Below are 17,288 nucleotides of genomic sequence, written 5' to 3'. Positions count from 1 at the left end.
CTTTATTCCTGATGAAGGCCAGACTCTAGGCCGAAACGTCGAAATAAACCACGTTGTGACCGCTCACGGAGGATCTACTAGACTATATATATATATATATATATATATATATATATATATATATAAAAATATATATATATATATATATATATATATATAAACTAAGGCATTTTAGAGCGGCACTCTTTTATAAAACAGGAGAGCGGTCACGACAAGTTAAGTGGTAATGGCGGAACCAGCCTGTATACCCAGCTAACCAAACGTCGTCCTCTTCACAGACTGATTGATACCTTTTGCCTATCCGAGTAGCACTCATCTTCTTCACTACATTTTCCTCCCCTCCGAAAAAGAGCCATCCTGGCGACTCATGGGCAGGAGACAATAGAGGGATGGTAATACAGTTTTAGGCGGTCTAAGTGGACGGTCTCACGTCCACGGCTCGTTGAACATGGGGTTGCTCAAGCGGCTCCACGATGTAATTGACGGGTGAAGTTTGTTTAACCACACGGTAAGGGCCGTTGTACTTGCACATCAGTTTTGTTGAGAGACCAGGGCTTGTTGAAGGGATCCGAAGCCAGGCAAGGTCATCTGATGCATAAGAAGCCAGAGGCGTCGGGCTATTGCGGTGGTGTTTCTGGCGTTGCTGTTAAGCACTTGTGAGGGAGCGGGCAAGCTGACGACACTCTTCTGCGTATTTAGCAGCTTGTGACATCCTCGTCGACTCAGTAACATCCGGGCGGTAAGGAAGGATGGTGTCTAGCGTGCCAGAGGGCTCGCAAAGATAAAGGAGGAAGTATGGAGAGAAACCAGTGGTTGTCTGGACAGCAGTATTATGCACGTATGTTACAAATGGGAGAACACTGTCCCAGTTGGAGTGATGGGTTGCGACGTACATTGAGAGCATATCTCCTAATGTACGGTTGAATCGTTCTGTAAAGCCATTAGTTTGAGGATGATATGCGGTGGTGGTGTGATGAATCACTTGGCATTCCTTGAGAAGCGAATCGACGGCGCCCGGCAAATACACACGCCCTCGGTCACTCAGGAGTTCACGTGGTGCACCGTGACGTAAAATGATCTGATGCAATATGAAATGACCAACGTCACTCGCTGACGCAGGAGAGAGTTGTGACGTTGCTGCGTAGCGCGTAAGGGGATCGATAGCGACGATTACCCAGCGATTTCCAGCCGGTGTAATCGGAAGAGGTCCATACAGATCAATACCAACACGGTCAAACGGTCGGACAGGACAAGGTATCGGTTGTAGTGGAGCTGGAGAACTTGGAGTGGGATTCTTCTGGCGCTGGCAAGCGAGACAGGAACGTACGTAGCGACGAACAAAGCGATACATTCCACGCCAGGGGTAGTGGTGGGACAGGCGGGTGTAAGTTTTTAACACTCCAGCATGGGCGCATTGTGGGTCGGCGTGAAAGGAGGCGCATATGTCTGAGCGGAGACGTCTGGGAATAACTAGGAGCCATGGGCGTCCTTCGGAGAGATAATTCCGTCTGTATAGCAAACCATCTCTGATAACCAAGTGCTGTACTTGACGGCGCGTACCTCTAGGGATATTTTGCGAGGGAGTTTGACTGAACAAGTTGATAAGTAAAGCGATTCAAGGATCTTTTCGTTGCTCCTGTTGCACGTCGCTGACACTAAGTGCAGATATGTGGGGGGCAGGCGAAGACGGCGACTTGTCACTACGTCGTAGAGGTGATCGAGACAAAGCGTCTGCGTCGGAACGTTTTCTTCCAGATCGGTAAACGACGTGAATGTCGTACTCTTGTAGCCGAAGCGCCCAACGGGCGAGCCGGCCGGTGGGATCTTTTAACGAGGAGAGCCAACATAATGCATGATGATCTGTAACCACGCTGAATGGGCGCCCGTAAAGATAGGGTCGAAACTTGCCCATGGCCCATATAATGGCTAGACACTCTTTTTCGGTGACTGAATTCTGCTTTTGTGAGTGCACGGCTGGCGTAAAAGATGACGTACTCATCAAAGCCGTGTTTACGCTGGGCGAGCACAGCACCGAGACCAACTCCGCTAGCATCCGTGTGTACTTTGGTCGAAACAAGAGCATCAAAATGTCGCAGTATAGGAGGTGACGTAAGAAGGTGGCAGAGTGTGGCGAATGCATCATCACCAGCTGACAACGATCAGAAAGGTCGCTGTTGCCGGCAAGATGGTCAGTCAAGGGCGATATGATGGAGGCGAAGTTGCGAATAAAATGACGAAAATATGAACATAAACCGAAGAAGCTGCGAACTTCTTTTAAGGGTTTCGGCTTAGGAAATTCGGCAATGGCACAGAGTTTCGTCGGATCCGGAAGAATGCCATCTCTAGATACAAAATGGCCCAAAACTAGGAGTTTTCGAGCGCCGAAGCAGCACTTCTTCAAGTTTAGCTGTAGACCAGCGGAGGTGAGGCAAGTAAGCATTGTCTCGAGGCGCTGAAGATGCGTTGAAAAGTCGCTTGAGAATATCACGACATCGTCTAAATAACACAGACATGTCTGCCGTATCAGGCCACGGGGGATGTTGTCGATCATGCACTCGAAAGTGGCAGGTGCATTGCAGAGCCCGAATGGCATGACGTTAAATTCGTATAAGCCATCGGGGGTAACGAAAGCTGTCTTGGGGTGATCAGCCTCAGCCATGGGAACCTGCCAAGAACCTGAGCGCAGCTCTAGTGACGACAAGAAATCCGCGCCTTGTAATCAATCTAGGGCTTCGTCTATGCGAGGTAGCGGGTAAACATCTTTGCGCGTGATCTTATTCAAACGTCGGTACTCGACGCAGAATCCTATTGAGCCATCCTTTTTCTTGCCTAGAACAACTGGGGAGCCCCACGGGCTGTTAGAGGGCTCAATAACGCCGCGCTTCAACATGTCACCAACTTGCTCCGCGATTATACGAGGCTCAGATGTCGATGCCCGATATGGACGTTGACGTAAAGGAGCGCAAAGGCCAGTGTCGATTTCGGAGATACTGTGGAAACACGGCCCAAAGTCAGTTGCTGTCGATCGAAGCAGGCGCGGAAACGCTCGAGGAGGGCGATGATGTCGGCGCGCTGCTGGGCCGTAAGGTTGGGGTCGATGCAGCGCGAAATTGCGTCGGTGAATGATGGAGAAAAGGGTGACGCGCAGCAATCAACAGCGCCAAAAGGTAGCGTAATCGAATTGTCAGGAACTACACGTGCAGTCGAGGGATCAATGTCATCGGCGAACCCCAGGCACTCTCTGCACAGTAACTTGGAAGGCGAGGGAAATGGATTGGAAACTTAAATTGCACTTGATCCATCGTCAATGTTCAGAACGGCGAATTGGATCAGGAAGCTCTTGCGGTGAACAGCGGTTTCAGAAGGCGTAAAAAGAACAGTTGAGCCACTGAAGACGTCACAGGAAAGCGGGACTAGGGCGGATAAGAACGGGGATATCGAAGTGTCGGCGGCATCGAAAACTTTTGCAGGTGAAAGGAGCGGGTCGATTGAAGCAGCGTCGCATAATGGCGTGAACTCCACTTCGGCGCGAGCACAGTCGATGACGGCATGATGAGTGAAGAGAAATGTAGTAAATAGTAGTGTAGTAAATAGGACGCACGTTATTTTCGCACAGTACATTTGCTGACGGTTCGGTTGGTGGACCATCCTTTGAGAAAAGCTGGTGTACCAGCCGAAACGCCAGCAAAAATACTGTGTTTTTTTCCTATATATATATATATATATATATATATATATATATATATATATATATATATATATATATATATATATATATATATATATATATATATATATATATATATATATATATATATATATACATAGCCTCACAGTCAAATACAAAGGGTTGTGGGATATTCAAACAGTCCATAGACAGCTTTTTGCTGACAATCCCCCATGTGTATTTCACACAGATGGCAAATAAACTATTATATTACTAATATTATTAATATTATTGCATAAGCAAAGGTGCACTTCGTTATAGTTTGATGAATAGATGTCTTTTGCAATCTAAAGCAAGGTCGGGTTGGCCAAGTATGCATAAATATAAAGTGAAATTTATTGAAGAGAAACGCATACGCGTAGGGAATGTAAGGAAAAGACGGCATATGTTTGGTTGAATGTGAAGACGTGACTCGGGTTTGTGTGAGGGCACTAGCCCACTTGAACCTTGGGGCTAAGGGACATTAGAAAGGCTAACAAGTCGGCACTCCAAATAAGTAAATTCTCTGAAGGAGTTGGTGGCAGAAAAAAGCCGAGTGAAAAGCGCCAAGGCAGTGTGGAAGGCACAGCGCACTTACAGTGAAAGCTAAAAGAAGGATCATTCAGAGGCTTTTCTAAACACTCACTGGGTAACTGCTGGGTAACTGCTTATTTTCCTTTTCTTCTAAACACTCATTGGGTAACTTCTGCAAGCACATTTGCAGGGTACCAGCTATGGCATTATCAATAATATTTTCTGGGTAGTAGGCCGGCATTCACTATGCCATTCTTCATCATTCTTCTCGGAAGCGTCACATCTGCCAGACCCTTTCAAGGAAATTTTGGTCAAGTATTCATGCAGTGGCTTACCACGATGAAGAATTATGGCTGAAGTTGGTACGTGCCACAATTAACAGGTGATAAAAACAAGCTTTTGTAATAGGTTGTAACATTGCACGACCCACTCGTGACGCTATTCGCATTGCGCAACACCTCTTTGTTACTTTGCTGTTCTTAAACGCGTTATTAATCATATTACCACCATTCCTCCACGAAATGAAGCCTACCTAAGGCAAGTTTGCGAACAAGTACCAGGCACCGAAGTTGCTCAGGAGTAGAATACTTGGCTGGCATGGAGTGCACTTGGGTACTAGTCCCACTGTGTCATTGGTACTAGGTTGTGTACTTGGAACTAGGCGAAGGTAGTTACGGACACCGTCTGCGGTGGCGGCGGACAACTATGGAGCTGAATGTGGCCCAAGTTTTGATCTCATAACAGCTTTCACTGTCAATAAAAGAAGGGAAAACAGGTAAACCAATGTTATTCTGCTGAGAATAATGGGTTATGATTTTATAAGGCTTTTTTATAGGACTAGAACGTTGACTTATCAGGACAAGATTTTACAATATTATTATTATTATTATTATTATTAATCATAATATTATTAATAATATAAGTAATAATAATAATAATAATAATGTTAACAATAGCAGTAGTAGAATGAGCAGTAGTAACATTACCAGTTAGAATTTGGAGCTTAGTAAAGCACAGGTCACCAGCCCATCCTAAAGGGGACGCTATTCTATCGAACGATCCACTGTCGCCGAAAAAACTCGCATGTTTCCTCGCACACTCATATAACATAACCTGAAAACGGTGACCACCCCTTTTTTGTTTTTCTTATCTTTTCAATTGATTGCATTGCTCGGCCCACCCTTCCTTTACAAAATGTAGCACCAGCCCTTCCTCTGTTATGTTCAAACAGTGCTACTGAACACAAATAGATTATAACACACAAATAGGAATACAGCTCTGACATTTACCTAGAAACGCATTTGCAATGCGGTTATAATGTGTGGAACACACACATACAACGCTGGCTTTGAACGGGAAACACTGTTTCAAGGCAGTTTTACTAGCTTTCTTCCGACGTCATGACACACGGCACGATGATTGGTGCGTTCACCAGCTACAGCGAAACGGTGAGAATACGGCCCATGTAACTATCACTACAAAATTGAAAAAAAAGAGCGCAGCATATGCACGGGGTCAATGAGGATGAGTGGGGTGAAGCTTCGAAGAGATTCATCGCCAAACCGTGATTCATCCTTTGGCCGTGGTCGTCCGTCCGTATGTCCAACTAACTGACCGACCATCCGTCCATCCGCTGTCTGTCTGTCTGTCTGTCTGTCTGTCTGTCTGTCTGTCTGTCTGTCTGTCTGTCTGTCTGTCTGTCTGTCTGTCCGCATGTCCGTCCGACCATCCGTCCATATAGTGAACACTCAAAGTGCTGCCATCTCGCATCTTTTCATCATATATTCATCACACACAAGTACCGCCATCCAGCGGACATACCGAGGACTAATACGAGAGGTGGCTACTACATACAGGAGGCGCGCGACACACGCCTCAAAGAGCTTCGCCTCTAAAATAGGCTAAGGTGGACATAAAGAAGTCTGCTTTCGGATGAAAGAATTTGTAAGAAAGGCCTGTGGTCGTTTTGAATGACCTGAGTCCCCCGCTACAGCATTCCCATAATCATATCGTCATTGGGGAGCGTATAATCATCGCTATTCTTATTTAAGTTTAAGAATGTCTACTTCATTTTCTAAGACTACTTACCGGGTAATCTGGTGGTTTGGTATTATCGATGGGCGTATATTCTGTGAATAAAGAAATAAAGTGGCTTAAAGGGACTTCAGTGACAAATAGACATTGAGGTGAGAGTGAAAGGCCAGTGTCAGATAATCTCTAAACAATCAATAAAACCAACAGTTTTATACTAATGGACAAATTAAAAAAGATATTGAACACAGTATGAGCTACAAGAAGAACATTCAGTAATGAGCCTGATGCCGTTAAGAGTCGCGAGTACCATTCATCACTAGTACTCACACTACTTTTAAATAGAGCGCATCCCGTTCATTACAAGACAGGATAAAATGCCACCTGTCCTTTTTATTTCAATGACAAAAAGAAAGTTATTGCCGAGGAATTGCCAAAACAGTCTCAGTGTTGACTCGATCTAAACCCACGGGCTACTGCTTTTTCACTCCAGGAGCGGCGACGTCAACGTAATTGGTCATCGTACATCTAAAACTGAAAACATTCTTAAACTGACAATGACAGTCTCTTATGAGAAAAAGAGCATTAGTGAGGACAAGCAGCTCACGGCACAATACGTATTCCTCATGATCCACGTCATTTATGTTGTTTGAGCCTTTCAAGAAAAAAAAATGGCGAGAAGGGGCAAGAAAATTCTGATCACAGAAACTGCTGCAGCACGGTGTGCACAACACTGCCCTCAAACTCTGTGAAAACTCGAAGGCCTGCACAGGTTGTGAGGCTTTTCTGCTCTAGTGCTGGTCGGTGTGTTTTGTAGACAGCAGGTATTCGATCTAGCTTGAGGAAGAAAGAGCTGTTATCACTTCACTTTAAAATCAGAGCCACCAACTCTGTTTTTATAGTGTCTTTAAATGATCACCAACAGTGTAATCAGAGAAAATGAGTGACGTGATGTAAGGTTATCTTAAAGTGCCTGTAAAATACTGTATCTCTAGTAGATGCCACTGAGTATAGCTGATTGGTTAAGTTCTCAACCTGTGCAGTTAATCACTGGAGAGCACTTTTGTCCGCAACTTTAGTAAGGACCAGTATGGTCGGTGCGACTGGGCATGTTGCCTTCGCAATCACGAAGCTGGATCTAAACAAATGACTGCGTGCTATACAGACCCTTGCGTGGTGGACAGCAAACTTGATTTTTAAAGATAGCAATTCTAAAAAAGAAATAGGTTGCAGAATGTGTTCATCACGTCAATTAGCTGAATTGGCTCCCAGCCCACATGGAACAGGACGTCCTTTCGGGTCGCTTGAACTCAATAGATATTGTTACCAACTCTGCGAGAACTTAAGCACCGCGACGGAAGAAGGGCCACAATGAGTTCGCAAAGTACTGGGCACGGACACTCTCACATTAGGTTCCAACAAATTACGACTAATTTCACGGAGGAATGGTGATCTTTCTGACTCACTATCTAAAGCGAAGTAGAGCAGACTTCCACGACCATGGTGCTTCATCTAGGTTCGTATCCATCCAGAGGTTTTGCTTAGCAGGCTGCACATAAGATAGATCCTGTTTGCCCTCATCGCAGGCGAGAATTCTGCACTTTGGCCCACTTGTTCTGGCAGAGCGTTCTGTTACAGGAATTCAACAACTACGAAGACTGGGAGAATTCGATTCCGAGTTCAAAACTGGCAGACGATTCAAAGGCAGTTTAAAGGGTGCGTAGCGCGCAGGGTGGCAAAACCTCCGCTCCAACGTGACACTAGGCCACTGCAAGCAACCGAGTCCTCTCTAGGACCACACTGGCTGGCTGTTTGGTACTTAGTGACGTTTCTTGCGTGATGTACGGCATGAGTGGCACAATGGGTTAGTTTAGGCCAATTTACTTTTTTTCAGGCTGCGTCAAAGTGGTAGTACATCACGTTTGATCAGTGGATTTTCGGTGCAATACGCGCCACTTATCAACTGTCGTTTACCACCTTTTTTTGTACGGTTCAATCATTCTAGAACTACTCGCCTTGTAAAAATAAACTGGCAATGATGTCCCTCGAGGTATTTCGTTGATAAAAAAACTGGGAAGTGTTTATTCTCATGCCAACCAACTAATGTAGAGACCGTATGAATGTTTGAGTTTGAAAAAAAAAATGACAGCTTATCTACGTGGTGAATGATGGAGAGTGGAGTGAAGCTGGGTTCGCACGCCGCTACCGCGCCGCTTTGTCCTCCCGTTCTTGTACGCCGGGTTTTTGTCTGCGCCGCAGCGCAGCTTCGCGGCACGCTCCTGCCTCGTGCGCTCGCACACCGGGGTTTCGTTTTCGAGTGCGAGCCGCCACCGCTCTGCAGCCTCGTTCAACCGCCGACCATCTGAACGTGCGCGCGCGCCAAAACGGCATTTATTTTACTACAACGTGCCCCCTGGCGTACGGCGCCGCCGACGAACACGCGATCGCCAACGTCTTCGTGTGACATCATTCCTATTATGGTACGCACAAGCGCAAGGTGCGTGAGCACGCACCTTGCGCTCGCGCGTATCATACTTTTAGGGGCGAAGTTCCTTATAGCGGCACCCGTTCGTCCCTCTTTGTAGCAGTTGTAGTCGCAGTGTGTAAACAGTCTTTCATTCTGACCTCCAAGGTGGTGCCGGTGAGAGATTTCTTCTGTGCGTTGTTGAACGATAAGAAATTCGTGGCGTGCTCGTTAACTAAAAGCCGAATTCTCCTGTCTCTCATTCCCCCTTAGCAGCCATTGGCAAGTACATTGAGCACTATCTGACAAGAAATGGTTGCTACGTTATACTGGCTGGGCATAACCTCCTTGGTTTTAAAAAGGTTTAGCGAGCGTTGGGCCACAGTGCCATGAATACAGTGAACTAGTATATACCATGAACTCGAGGTGGTTAAAGCTGAGAAGTAGACACGAAGCGCGAGCCGTAAGAAAGTGTGCGTGTGGCACCTCTCGTTTAGTCATTGGAATGTCCACTGGATGGCGGTGCATATACGGAATATATGATGAAAAGATGCGAGATGGTGGTACTTGGAGCGTTGACTAGATGGACGAACGGACACACAGACAGATGCATGGATGGACTGACGGATAGCTGCACCGACGGATGGACGCATGGACGGACGCAGGTGCGGATGAATGGACGAACGCTAGGACGGACGCACAGATGCACGTGTGAATGCACGAACAGACACACGCACGGACGGGCGAATGGACGCACGGATGGTCACACAGACAGACGCATGGACGGACGGAAGCAAGAACAAATGGACAGACGGATGCTTCGCCCCACTCTTCATCATTCACTCCATGGGTATGCTGCCATTTTTTATCGCGGGTATCATACTTTTTTATCGGAAAACCATGAATCACGTGCTGGCCGCATCCATCCATCTGTCATCTGTCTGTCCATCTATTTGGTGCACTACCAGACGGACGCACGGATGGACACACGGATGGATGTATAGACGAATGCAAGGACGGACGCATATAGAAGAATGCAGGGATGGACGCATGGACGGATGGACGAACACACGGGTATACGCACGAGAGAAGGGACAGATGGACGCAAGGAAATATGCACAAATGGACGGGCGCACGGTTGGATGATCGGACACAAGAATGAATGGATGAACGCACGGACGGACGCAAGAACACACGAATGAACGAATCAACAGATGGATGCATGAGAGGACGGACCGACGGACGGATGCATGAATGGAGGCACAAATGGACCACGGATGCACGGATGAACGGATTGACACATGGATGGACGGAGAGACGCACGGAAGCAAGGATGATCGAGCGGATGGAAGCATGAACGGACTTATGAACGCTTCAACCCATTCATCACCATTCACTCTATGAATATGCTTTGATTTTTATCCTTTACCATATTACAAATAACATCCTCTAGTATCGTAGGATTTGCATTTTCAGCATTTATGCATTTCGTTACATGTACAAGTACTACTCTCTATTAATCGGTTCAAAAATTAATGAGAAGAGGCTACATTACATACAATTACGACAGAACGCTCAGCCCACGCCCTGAGAAGCTTTGCTCCTAAAAAAAGAATTGTAGAAAATTTTTTAGCACTGTCTCACATGCACCGGCCGAAAACGCAATATACACAGCACCATAAAACCTACCTATTACGTGGTGCATAACAATCTATGGCAATATGGACGTACTTCTTCCAGCCAAGATTAGAATCAGTGATATTTTGTCTTACCCAGTTTCATTTCCGGTGATTGTGTAGCTTCCATGCCCAACTCTTTTCTGCATGACGAGTTCGAAGTAATGTTCACGCAGGGTAATCTTGAGCCGTTACTAGCAACTGGATACAAAATACAGAATGCATGTAATCACAACTGATGTCCAGCTTCACAGTTCGAACGAGCTGTGTTAACAGCGCTTGAGAGTAGACTAAACAGCTTAGTCTATCCTTGAATACGTGACTTAGAAAAATGAAACGAGACACTGGCGCGTTGTGAAACGATGTGTCAACTTTACGTAGAGAACAAGCAATGAAACTGTAGATAAAATAACAAGCATAACTGCAATAACCAGATTTATGTATAGCCCGAACACCCATGACTGTCGTAGTCAACTTACCAGGGCATACTGTAGAGTTCAAGGTGCGATTCACGCATATAATTCCTGCGTCTGTTTCAACTGTAAAAAATAAAAACTCGCGTAATCAACAAAACAAATCCTAACAGGACCATATAGCAGCTCATAAAAGTCACTAGAAATATACTTATGCATTGTGTAGCAAAAATTTGGCAAAGTAGGCATGCTTCGAAATGTGCACGCACCACATTCATGTACTTCCAGGCTGCGCTTTTAGATTTATGTTGTATGCTGGATTGGGTTCAAATGAGTAGAGCAGGACGGGGTAAAAAGGGTTGAATTTTTGAGGGGAAGGTTATGACTGCTTGGGGGCATGGCATAAACGTGTTTGCTCTGCTATTTCTTTACGCTTGTCCTTCGATTTACCATGATATATGGTGCCTTTTTAGTGCCCTGTTTTTTTATTTTCCTAATGTGTTGGTGCAAAAAAAAAAGATTCGAAGACTATTAAACGGTAAACATACAGGTGACATGCGTGCATTATAAGCCCATTATGGAGACTAAAAGTATTCCATTTCAGTATTAGAGCTCAGAAATTTAAGCAAAGAGCAAAATGAACATTGAGTGGGGACGTAAAAAAGGTGTGTCATGACTTGTAGTCGGGTTACCGGGACGTGTGCTCAATGTACCACGCTGGTAGAGACACCAAATCATGCAGTGTCTAACGAAAAATCTACACACACAACTGACTGTTTACGGACTCTGTGGAAAGCAGTAAAAGTGACCAGAACACCAACATCACTGAGGAAACAAAAGGTAAAAATGAGAACCCTGTGCATAAGTGCAGCACCGTCACAGCTAAAACTGTGGTGGTGCTATAAACTATAAATATATGTGAACCAAAGATACGACTGCGTTTCGCAACGTACCCACTCCGCCATTACGTGATACGGTGGCTGAAGAAGTTGAACAATTATTACTGGGTCTTTTGTAACAGATTGGACGCATTAAAGTAACCATGGTTATTTTAATGCGTCCAATCTGTTACAAAGGCGCCACAGAATACAAATAGAACGAGGCGTATAGAACGAGGCGTCACAGAATACAAATTGCCTCGCGAGTGCACTCGTGAGGCAATTTGTATTGTATTGTGACGCAATTTGTATTGTGACGCCTGGATTTTATTTCACTCTTCTACCACGATATCTTGCACATGTTACGTGGTTCCTTGCACAGAAAGCGCCTGTACAGTCTTTTGTCAAAGAAGTTTGCAAGAACAATCTGATGACGTTTCTTCAGATATGCATAGTTAAACACAGCAGTATTATATACTGAGGCATGCAAAAGATGAGTTCGCAATAGTATGAGAGAGAAAATAAAACGCGAATGTTGTAAAAATCAAATGCTATAAAACCCGACTGTATATATCGAATTTAGTAGCACGTAGCCTGAGAGACTACTTGCGGAATTCGTACAGTGAGCTTAGAAAGAAACGTGGACATGCTGTATCAACCTACGTTTCTGTTTCGAATTAATTTCTAAGGGGCTGTAGCCTGGAGGATTGATAAGAAGACGTAGTTAGACACGTGACAATGACCATATAGCATCTTTTTGTTGCAACCATGGTTGGAGCCCGGTGAATGCAGCGCATCACTATGTCCGTGATACTTTTCATCCTCCTGTACCTGTGAAAGCCGGCAAAAATGTCAATTAACTCACATGGAAACAGGAATTCGCGAGTTTCCTAATACGCGCTGCTGTTCAGAGGCAGCTTCCCGTCGTCTTAGAAAGCCTCCGTGTGCGCGCGAGACGCGCGCACATGAAGGCGTTTTACGTTGTCTACTCGCGCAGCGCCACCATGCCACAGCAGCAAGTGGAGGCAGAGCACGCACTCGATGGCCTGAGAAGAGCGTTCGCCCAGGCAATGAAAAAAAAAAATAGAAGAGGCGCTGCTCGTCCAGATGACTTTCGCGCGGCTTGATCAGTCGGAAATCCAAATACGTACACTCGCGAATCAGATGCATGATTTTCAAAGAAATCCGGTTGCAAAATTTCTTTGGCATTGCAGCTGCTCCCGATATGTTCCCTCACCGACGAACACGAGCACAAACATAGGCACGCCTCATCACAGATATGAAGATTCCGAAAGCACAAAGAGGACGTTGCCACATGCTTTTTTCTCGCGCTGCTTACAACGGCGCACTCAGCATTGGTTGCCCGCAAGTTGAAGAAGAGTCCGATACCAGCGTCGAAGTGCAGTGATGCAGCATAATACTGCAGGGACTGAAACGCCTATGCAAAGGCGCCGCCAATTTTCGGCGTTGGTTGCGTTGTGCGTCACCACAGTGCACAAATCAACCATCGTCGTTGCCCATATGACGTATGCAGTAGAGCTTCCAGGCCTTGATGAAATGAATTTAAGTGGTGTTGGCTCAACGCGTCCAACTCACGCGTATACTCACACACATGCGCTGAGTGACTGCCTCGTGGCCCGGGCCTCCAAGAGAACACGCTGCCGGCGTTCGCTTGCGCCCAAGGCGCAGTGGCGCGGCTAATAATCATAGCGCCATCCGTTTCGTTTTGGGCCGCCGAGGCAGCAGCTGTGGCCCGCCGGTCGTGCCACTAGAGTATATTCTAGTTAACTATAGTTAAGGTGTTGACGGTAAGCCATACTACCAGGGATGTCTCAAGAACACGTAGCCCCGCCGCGGTGGTCTAGTGGCTAAGGCACTCGGCTGCTGACCCACAGGGCGCGGGTTCGAATCCCGGCTGTGGCGGCTGCATTTCCGATGGAGGCGGAAATGTTGTAGGCCCATGTGCTTAGATTTGGGTGCACGTTAAAGAACCCCAGGTGGTCGAAATTCCTGGAACCCTCCACTACGGCGTCTCTCATAATCATATGGTGGTTTTGGGACGTTAAACCCCACATATCAATGAAATCTGAAGAACACGTATTTTTCGTGTGAGTCTTTGTCGAAACTATGGTTCAAGTGTCACTCTAGGTGGCGCGGTGACGAGAGTTTGTTAAAAAATTGGGTGGCATGCCACCTAAGGCTCAAAAAATCGAAAAATGGAAACAAATAGGCAACGACAATAAATTATAATTCATCATCCCGACGGAAACCCTGATAAGATGCGAAGCGGCAGCGGTGCCCATGACGATGATTTGGTTGAAACGAGCGTCGACGCATGTGCTATAAGAACGGGTAGAAGCGAAACTCGGTGTAGCGTTTACTAAAGTAAACGTTTGTTTGAGAGGCAAAACGCGGTAGCCCGGCTGGGTTTCGTCTAAGTTTCAATGCAGATAAACGATTCAAAAGAGTGTTTCCACTTGATCTGCTGTCGAGCATTGTGGGGGGTACAAAGGGCGAAGCGAGAGAGAAGTGTGTTCCGAGTGGGTAGAGGACCCGGCAGCTGCAGGCGCTTCGAGGAGCATGCTGCGGGTGCCGGAGAGTGTGACGTCAGCGTGCACCTGCGTGCGAGAAGAGTTAGATGCCAACGGATCGCTCCGGCCTGACCTACTCGGCACCGATTCAACACCTGCGGCAACGGGTACGCGTAGCGACGCGTTCGTACGGATCCACGTACGAACAGTGTTACACACGTGAGTCGTAGAGCTATTCCGCATTCTAAAAGAAACAAATAAAGGGAGGAGAGAGGAGTAAGGTGGGGTAAAAATATGGAAAGGGATGTGGAGAACTAACATGGTTGAAAATTACATTGATGATGTTGGGTAGGAGGGGTTTTAGTGTCGCGGAAAGAGGAAGGAAAGCGGTTGTTTGAAGGTACTAAAAATCAGTACTTTATAATAATAAATACCCAAATACACACTCATATATAGATAAATTAAAAAAAATCAAAACAGCACAATGATAGTCTATGTGCGCTAGAGCGATTCTATGTTACACTGGCAGCGTATCTTGTGCCTCTAGTTATTACAGTAGTTATGCTGTTGCTTTTGATGATCTCAAATTGGCGCCGACTACATATTAGTGTAGAGAAAAACTAGTTTAACAAGTGCGGTGTCCTTACAGTGTTACATGAGTTTGCTGCTCAGTATCGCTTATATATTGTTTTGTGCAGACGGCATACTCAAGACAGTGTATTAGATTATTTAAAGAGCATTTGAAGCTGACTGTGACCTTGCTTTTTTATTCCGATATATTTCTTTCCGATGTGAAGCAGCTTATGGCGCAGGCTGTGTCCGTTCCTTCCTTCCCACGGTGGTTGGGTTTCATAAATTTGAATTCTGATGGCGTTAGCAATTGATCTGCTAAAAGGAATCTAAGCCAGGCTGCTAAGCATGATGAGTTTGCATTGCACTGCGTGTTAACTGTCAAAGTTACGGTAGTATTCAGGGTTTTTCAGTTGTCTGTAAGTTTCGTGCTTGTACTGCTCTATTGGAGAATCGGCTATGCTTCCTCTCCTATTAGCCTCCTTAATTATAACGACTTCACGTGATTTGAAATTAGAAGTAATGCGGCTCTCTGATGCACTAACGTGCTTAGATTTCATAGCTGTTTTAGATACATATATTACTTTTGTTGCGATAGCTTCAAAATAAAAGTAAAGTTGAACTACACGTTCCAGCTCAGGGCCCAAGTAGACTGAGTCCTGTGTGTTTTGTGTCTGTTTCTGTCCCATCGCTGTCGGCGAAAAAACTAATGAGCATTTGTCGTTAGAGTTCTGTGAAATATCCGCGAAGCTCGAATTCATGAATTGTGTGGTTGATTGGTTAAAAGTTGAGGCCCTTATCAGGACGTCTGTTTCCTCTCGACCTAATGACTTTGAATTGCCTATATTATTGCACAGCGTTTCACTTTGTATCGCAGTGTCAGCTCTGTTGAGTATTTCCCTGTTTGTGATCTTGGTTGTTGGGGTGATGAGAGGGGTTGCTCTAGGGAGGGCTTCCTGATCTCAAATAATAGTTGCAGACATTTGTTTTTCATAGGAGACAACTGCTCTCTTATAGTAAATACTAAAGTTTATTTACAAATTTAATTTTGAATGAAAAACTTTCACAGCAAGTACAAGTTTGGACCCACACCAGTGCTTGAAAATTCTTTCCAAACATGCCTTACACAGGCTTCATGTCCGGGTGTGATGAGTGAAGAAAACGACAACGACGGAAGTGCGGGGCAAGGCGCGTGTAATGTGCGCGTGAGTGTCAGCGAATCAGCTGAAGACCTGTGGTGGCCCATAGAGGTGGCGTGCCACGATTGGGCCACGTGTGACCATTACGGGGCAGTAAGCTTTGTGGCTGGGGACGAGCCGAAGCAGCGGCAGACGGAAGACAGCGGGCCGAAGCGTCGGACGCAGGTGATCCAGGTTCCGGCCAGGGAACGCGGCCGTCCACGCTGCTGCCGTCCAACCACCAGCTGGGGCGGCATTGCCGGCACGAGTACTGCATCTCGGGGCGCGGCCTGGCCTGCTGTTCTCTTCCTTGCCGAGGGCATCGCGGATCTCGGTGAGGCGTCTCCACGGTCAGCCGTTCAGCACAGCGATGAACGTGGCCTGGCTAATGGTCACGGCTGCGCCGAGCATCGCGTCTCGACGCAAGCTGTTCGCTGGACGGGCTGGCCATTCCCCGCATGGAGCATCGCGTCTCCAATGCCGGTTGACTGCTCCGTAGCCGCACCCATGCCATCAAGCGCCGGTGTCACCAGAGCGTCGCACATCGGCAAGGGACGAGCGAGACGTTCTGCCGGGCGAGACGCGGGCGTGTGTTCGGAGGACCACCGAGCCGGGCGAGGTTCAGGGTGGCCGAGGATCCAGGTGCCAGGGGAGTTCTGGCTGAATCGAGGATCGCCGAGCGGTGCCGAGCCGTACCGAGCGACGCGCCAGACTCGGACGTGGGCCGCGAGCTCATGAGCTGCAGTGTGCACCCGAGGGTACCTGGCGGTGCGCTAGCCAAGAAGAAGGAACGTGCGAAAGAGAGCTCGAGAGTTGAGGCAACGAAGGGAGACGAAGTGGTGCGCAGCTCGAGAGGACGAGTTCCTGGCAGCGTTCCTGAGCCGGACGTGGGACCCGTGCGTGTCGGCCAGGTCGAGCTCCGGTGTGTCCGTTCGAGGTCGAGTCCGTCGGCCTGTACAAGGTCCAAGGACGGGGCCTGCTGAGTGGCTCCTGCCTGGGTGCAGTGGCCAGGAGCAGGTTCGTGAGCGAGGCCTACTGGGCGTGGTCCTCGTGAGCCGTAGCCTGACCCTGGGCCTCAGGAGTTGCGACCATGACTGCTGGGTTGGCCGCGACGTCCGACTAAACGGCGCTGCACACGGTAGCGCATCCGTGTGCCGTCAGCCATTCCAGCCGTGCCACCTTCGCCCTTGCGCACGTCGACGACCGCATCATGTCGGGACGACGGGGACCCAAACTGTGAGGCGGCGGTTTCTGCTTGCGAACCGAGAGCTATACGCGCTGGACACTGAGTAAGCGTAGCCGCGAGC

General features: G+C 47.2%; 1 protein-coding gene across 6 annotated transcripts in view; it reads right to left on the bottom strand.

Annotated features, from left to right (window-relative positions):
* LOC142767517 (japanin-like-RA1) overlaps positions 1–17,288 on the bottom strand; it is a 227,720-nt gene that overhangs the window by 192,150 nt on the left and 18,282 nt on the right. For all 6 annotated transcript variants that reach the window (XM_075869323.1, XM_075869324.1, XM_075869328.1 and 3 more), the window contains exons 3-5: positions 10,891–10,950; positions 10,508–10,612; positions 6,329–6,369 (exon numbers count right to left, since the gene is read on the bottom strand). In XM_075869323.1, coding sequence (XP_075725438.1) covers positions 6,329–6,369; positions 10,508–10,612; positions 10,891–10,950 — 206 coding nt within the window. The remainder of the gene's footprint in view (positions 1–6,328; positions 6,370–10,507; positions 10,613–10,890; positions 10,951–17,288) is intronic.

Source organism: Rhipicephalus microplus, chromosome 7, assembly GCF_043290135.1.
Source record: "Rhipicephalus microplus isolate Deutch F79 chromosome 7, USDA_Rmic, whole genome shotgun sequence".
Taxonomy (NCBI): Eukaryota; Metazoa; Arthropoda; class Arachnida; order Ixodida; family Ixodidae; genus Rhipicephalus; species Rhipicephalus microplus.
The sequence above is the reverse complement of the archived record's forward strand: the minus strand, read 5'-3'. Positions and strand labels throughout refer to the sequence as shown.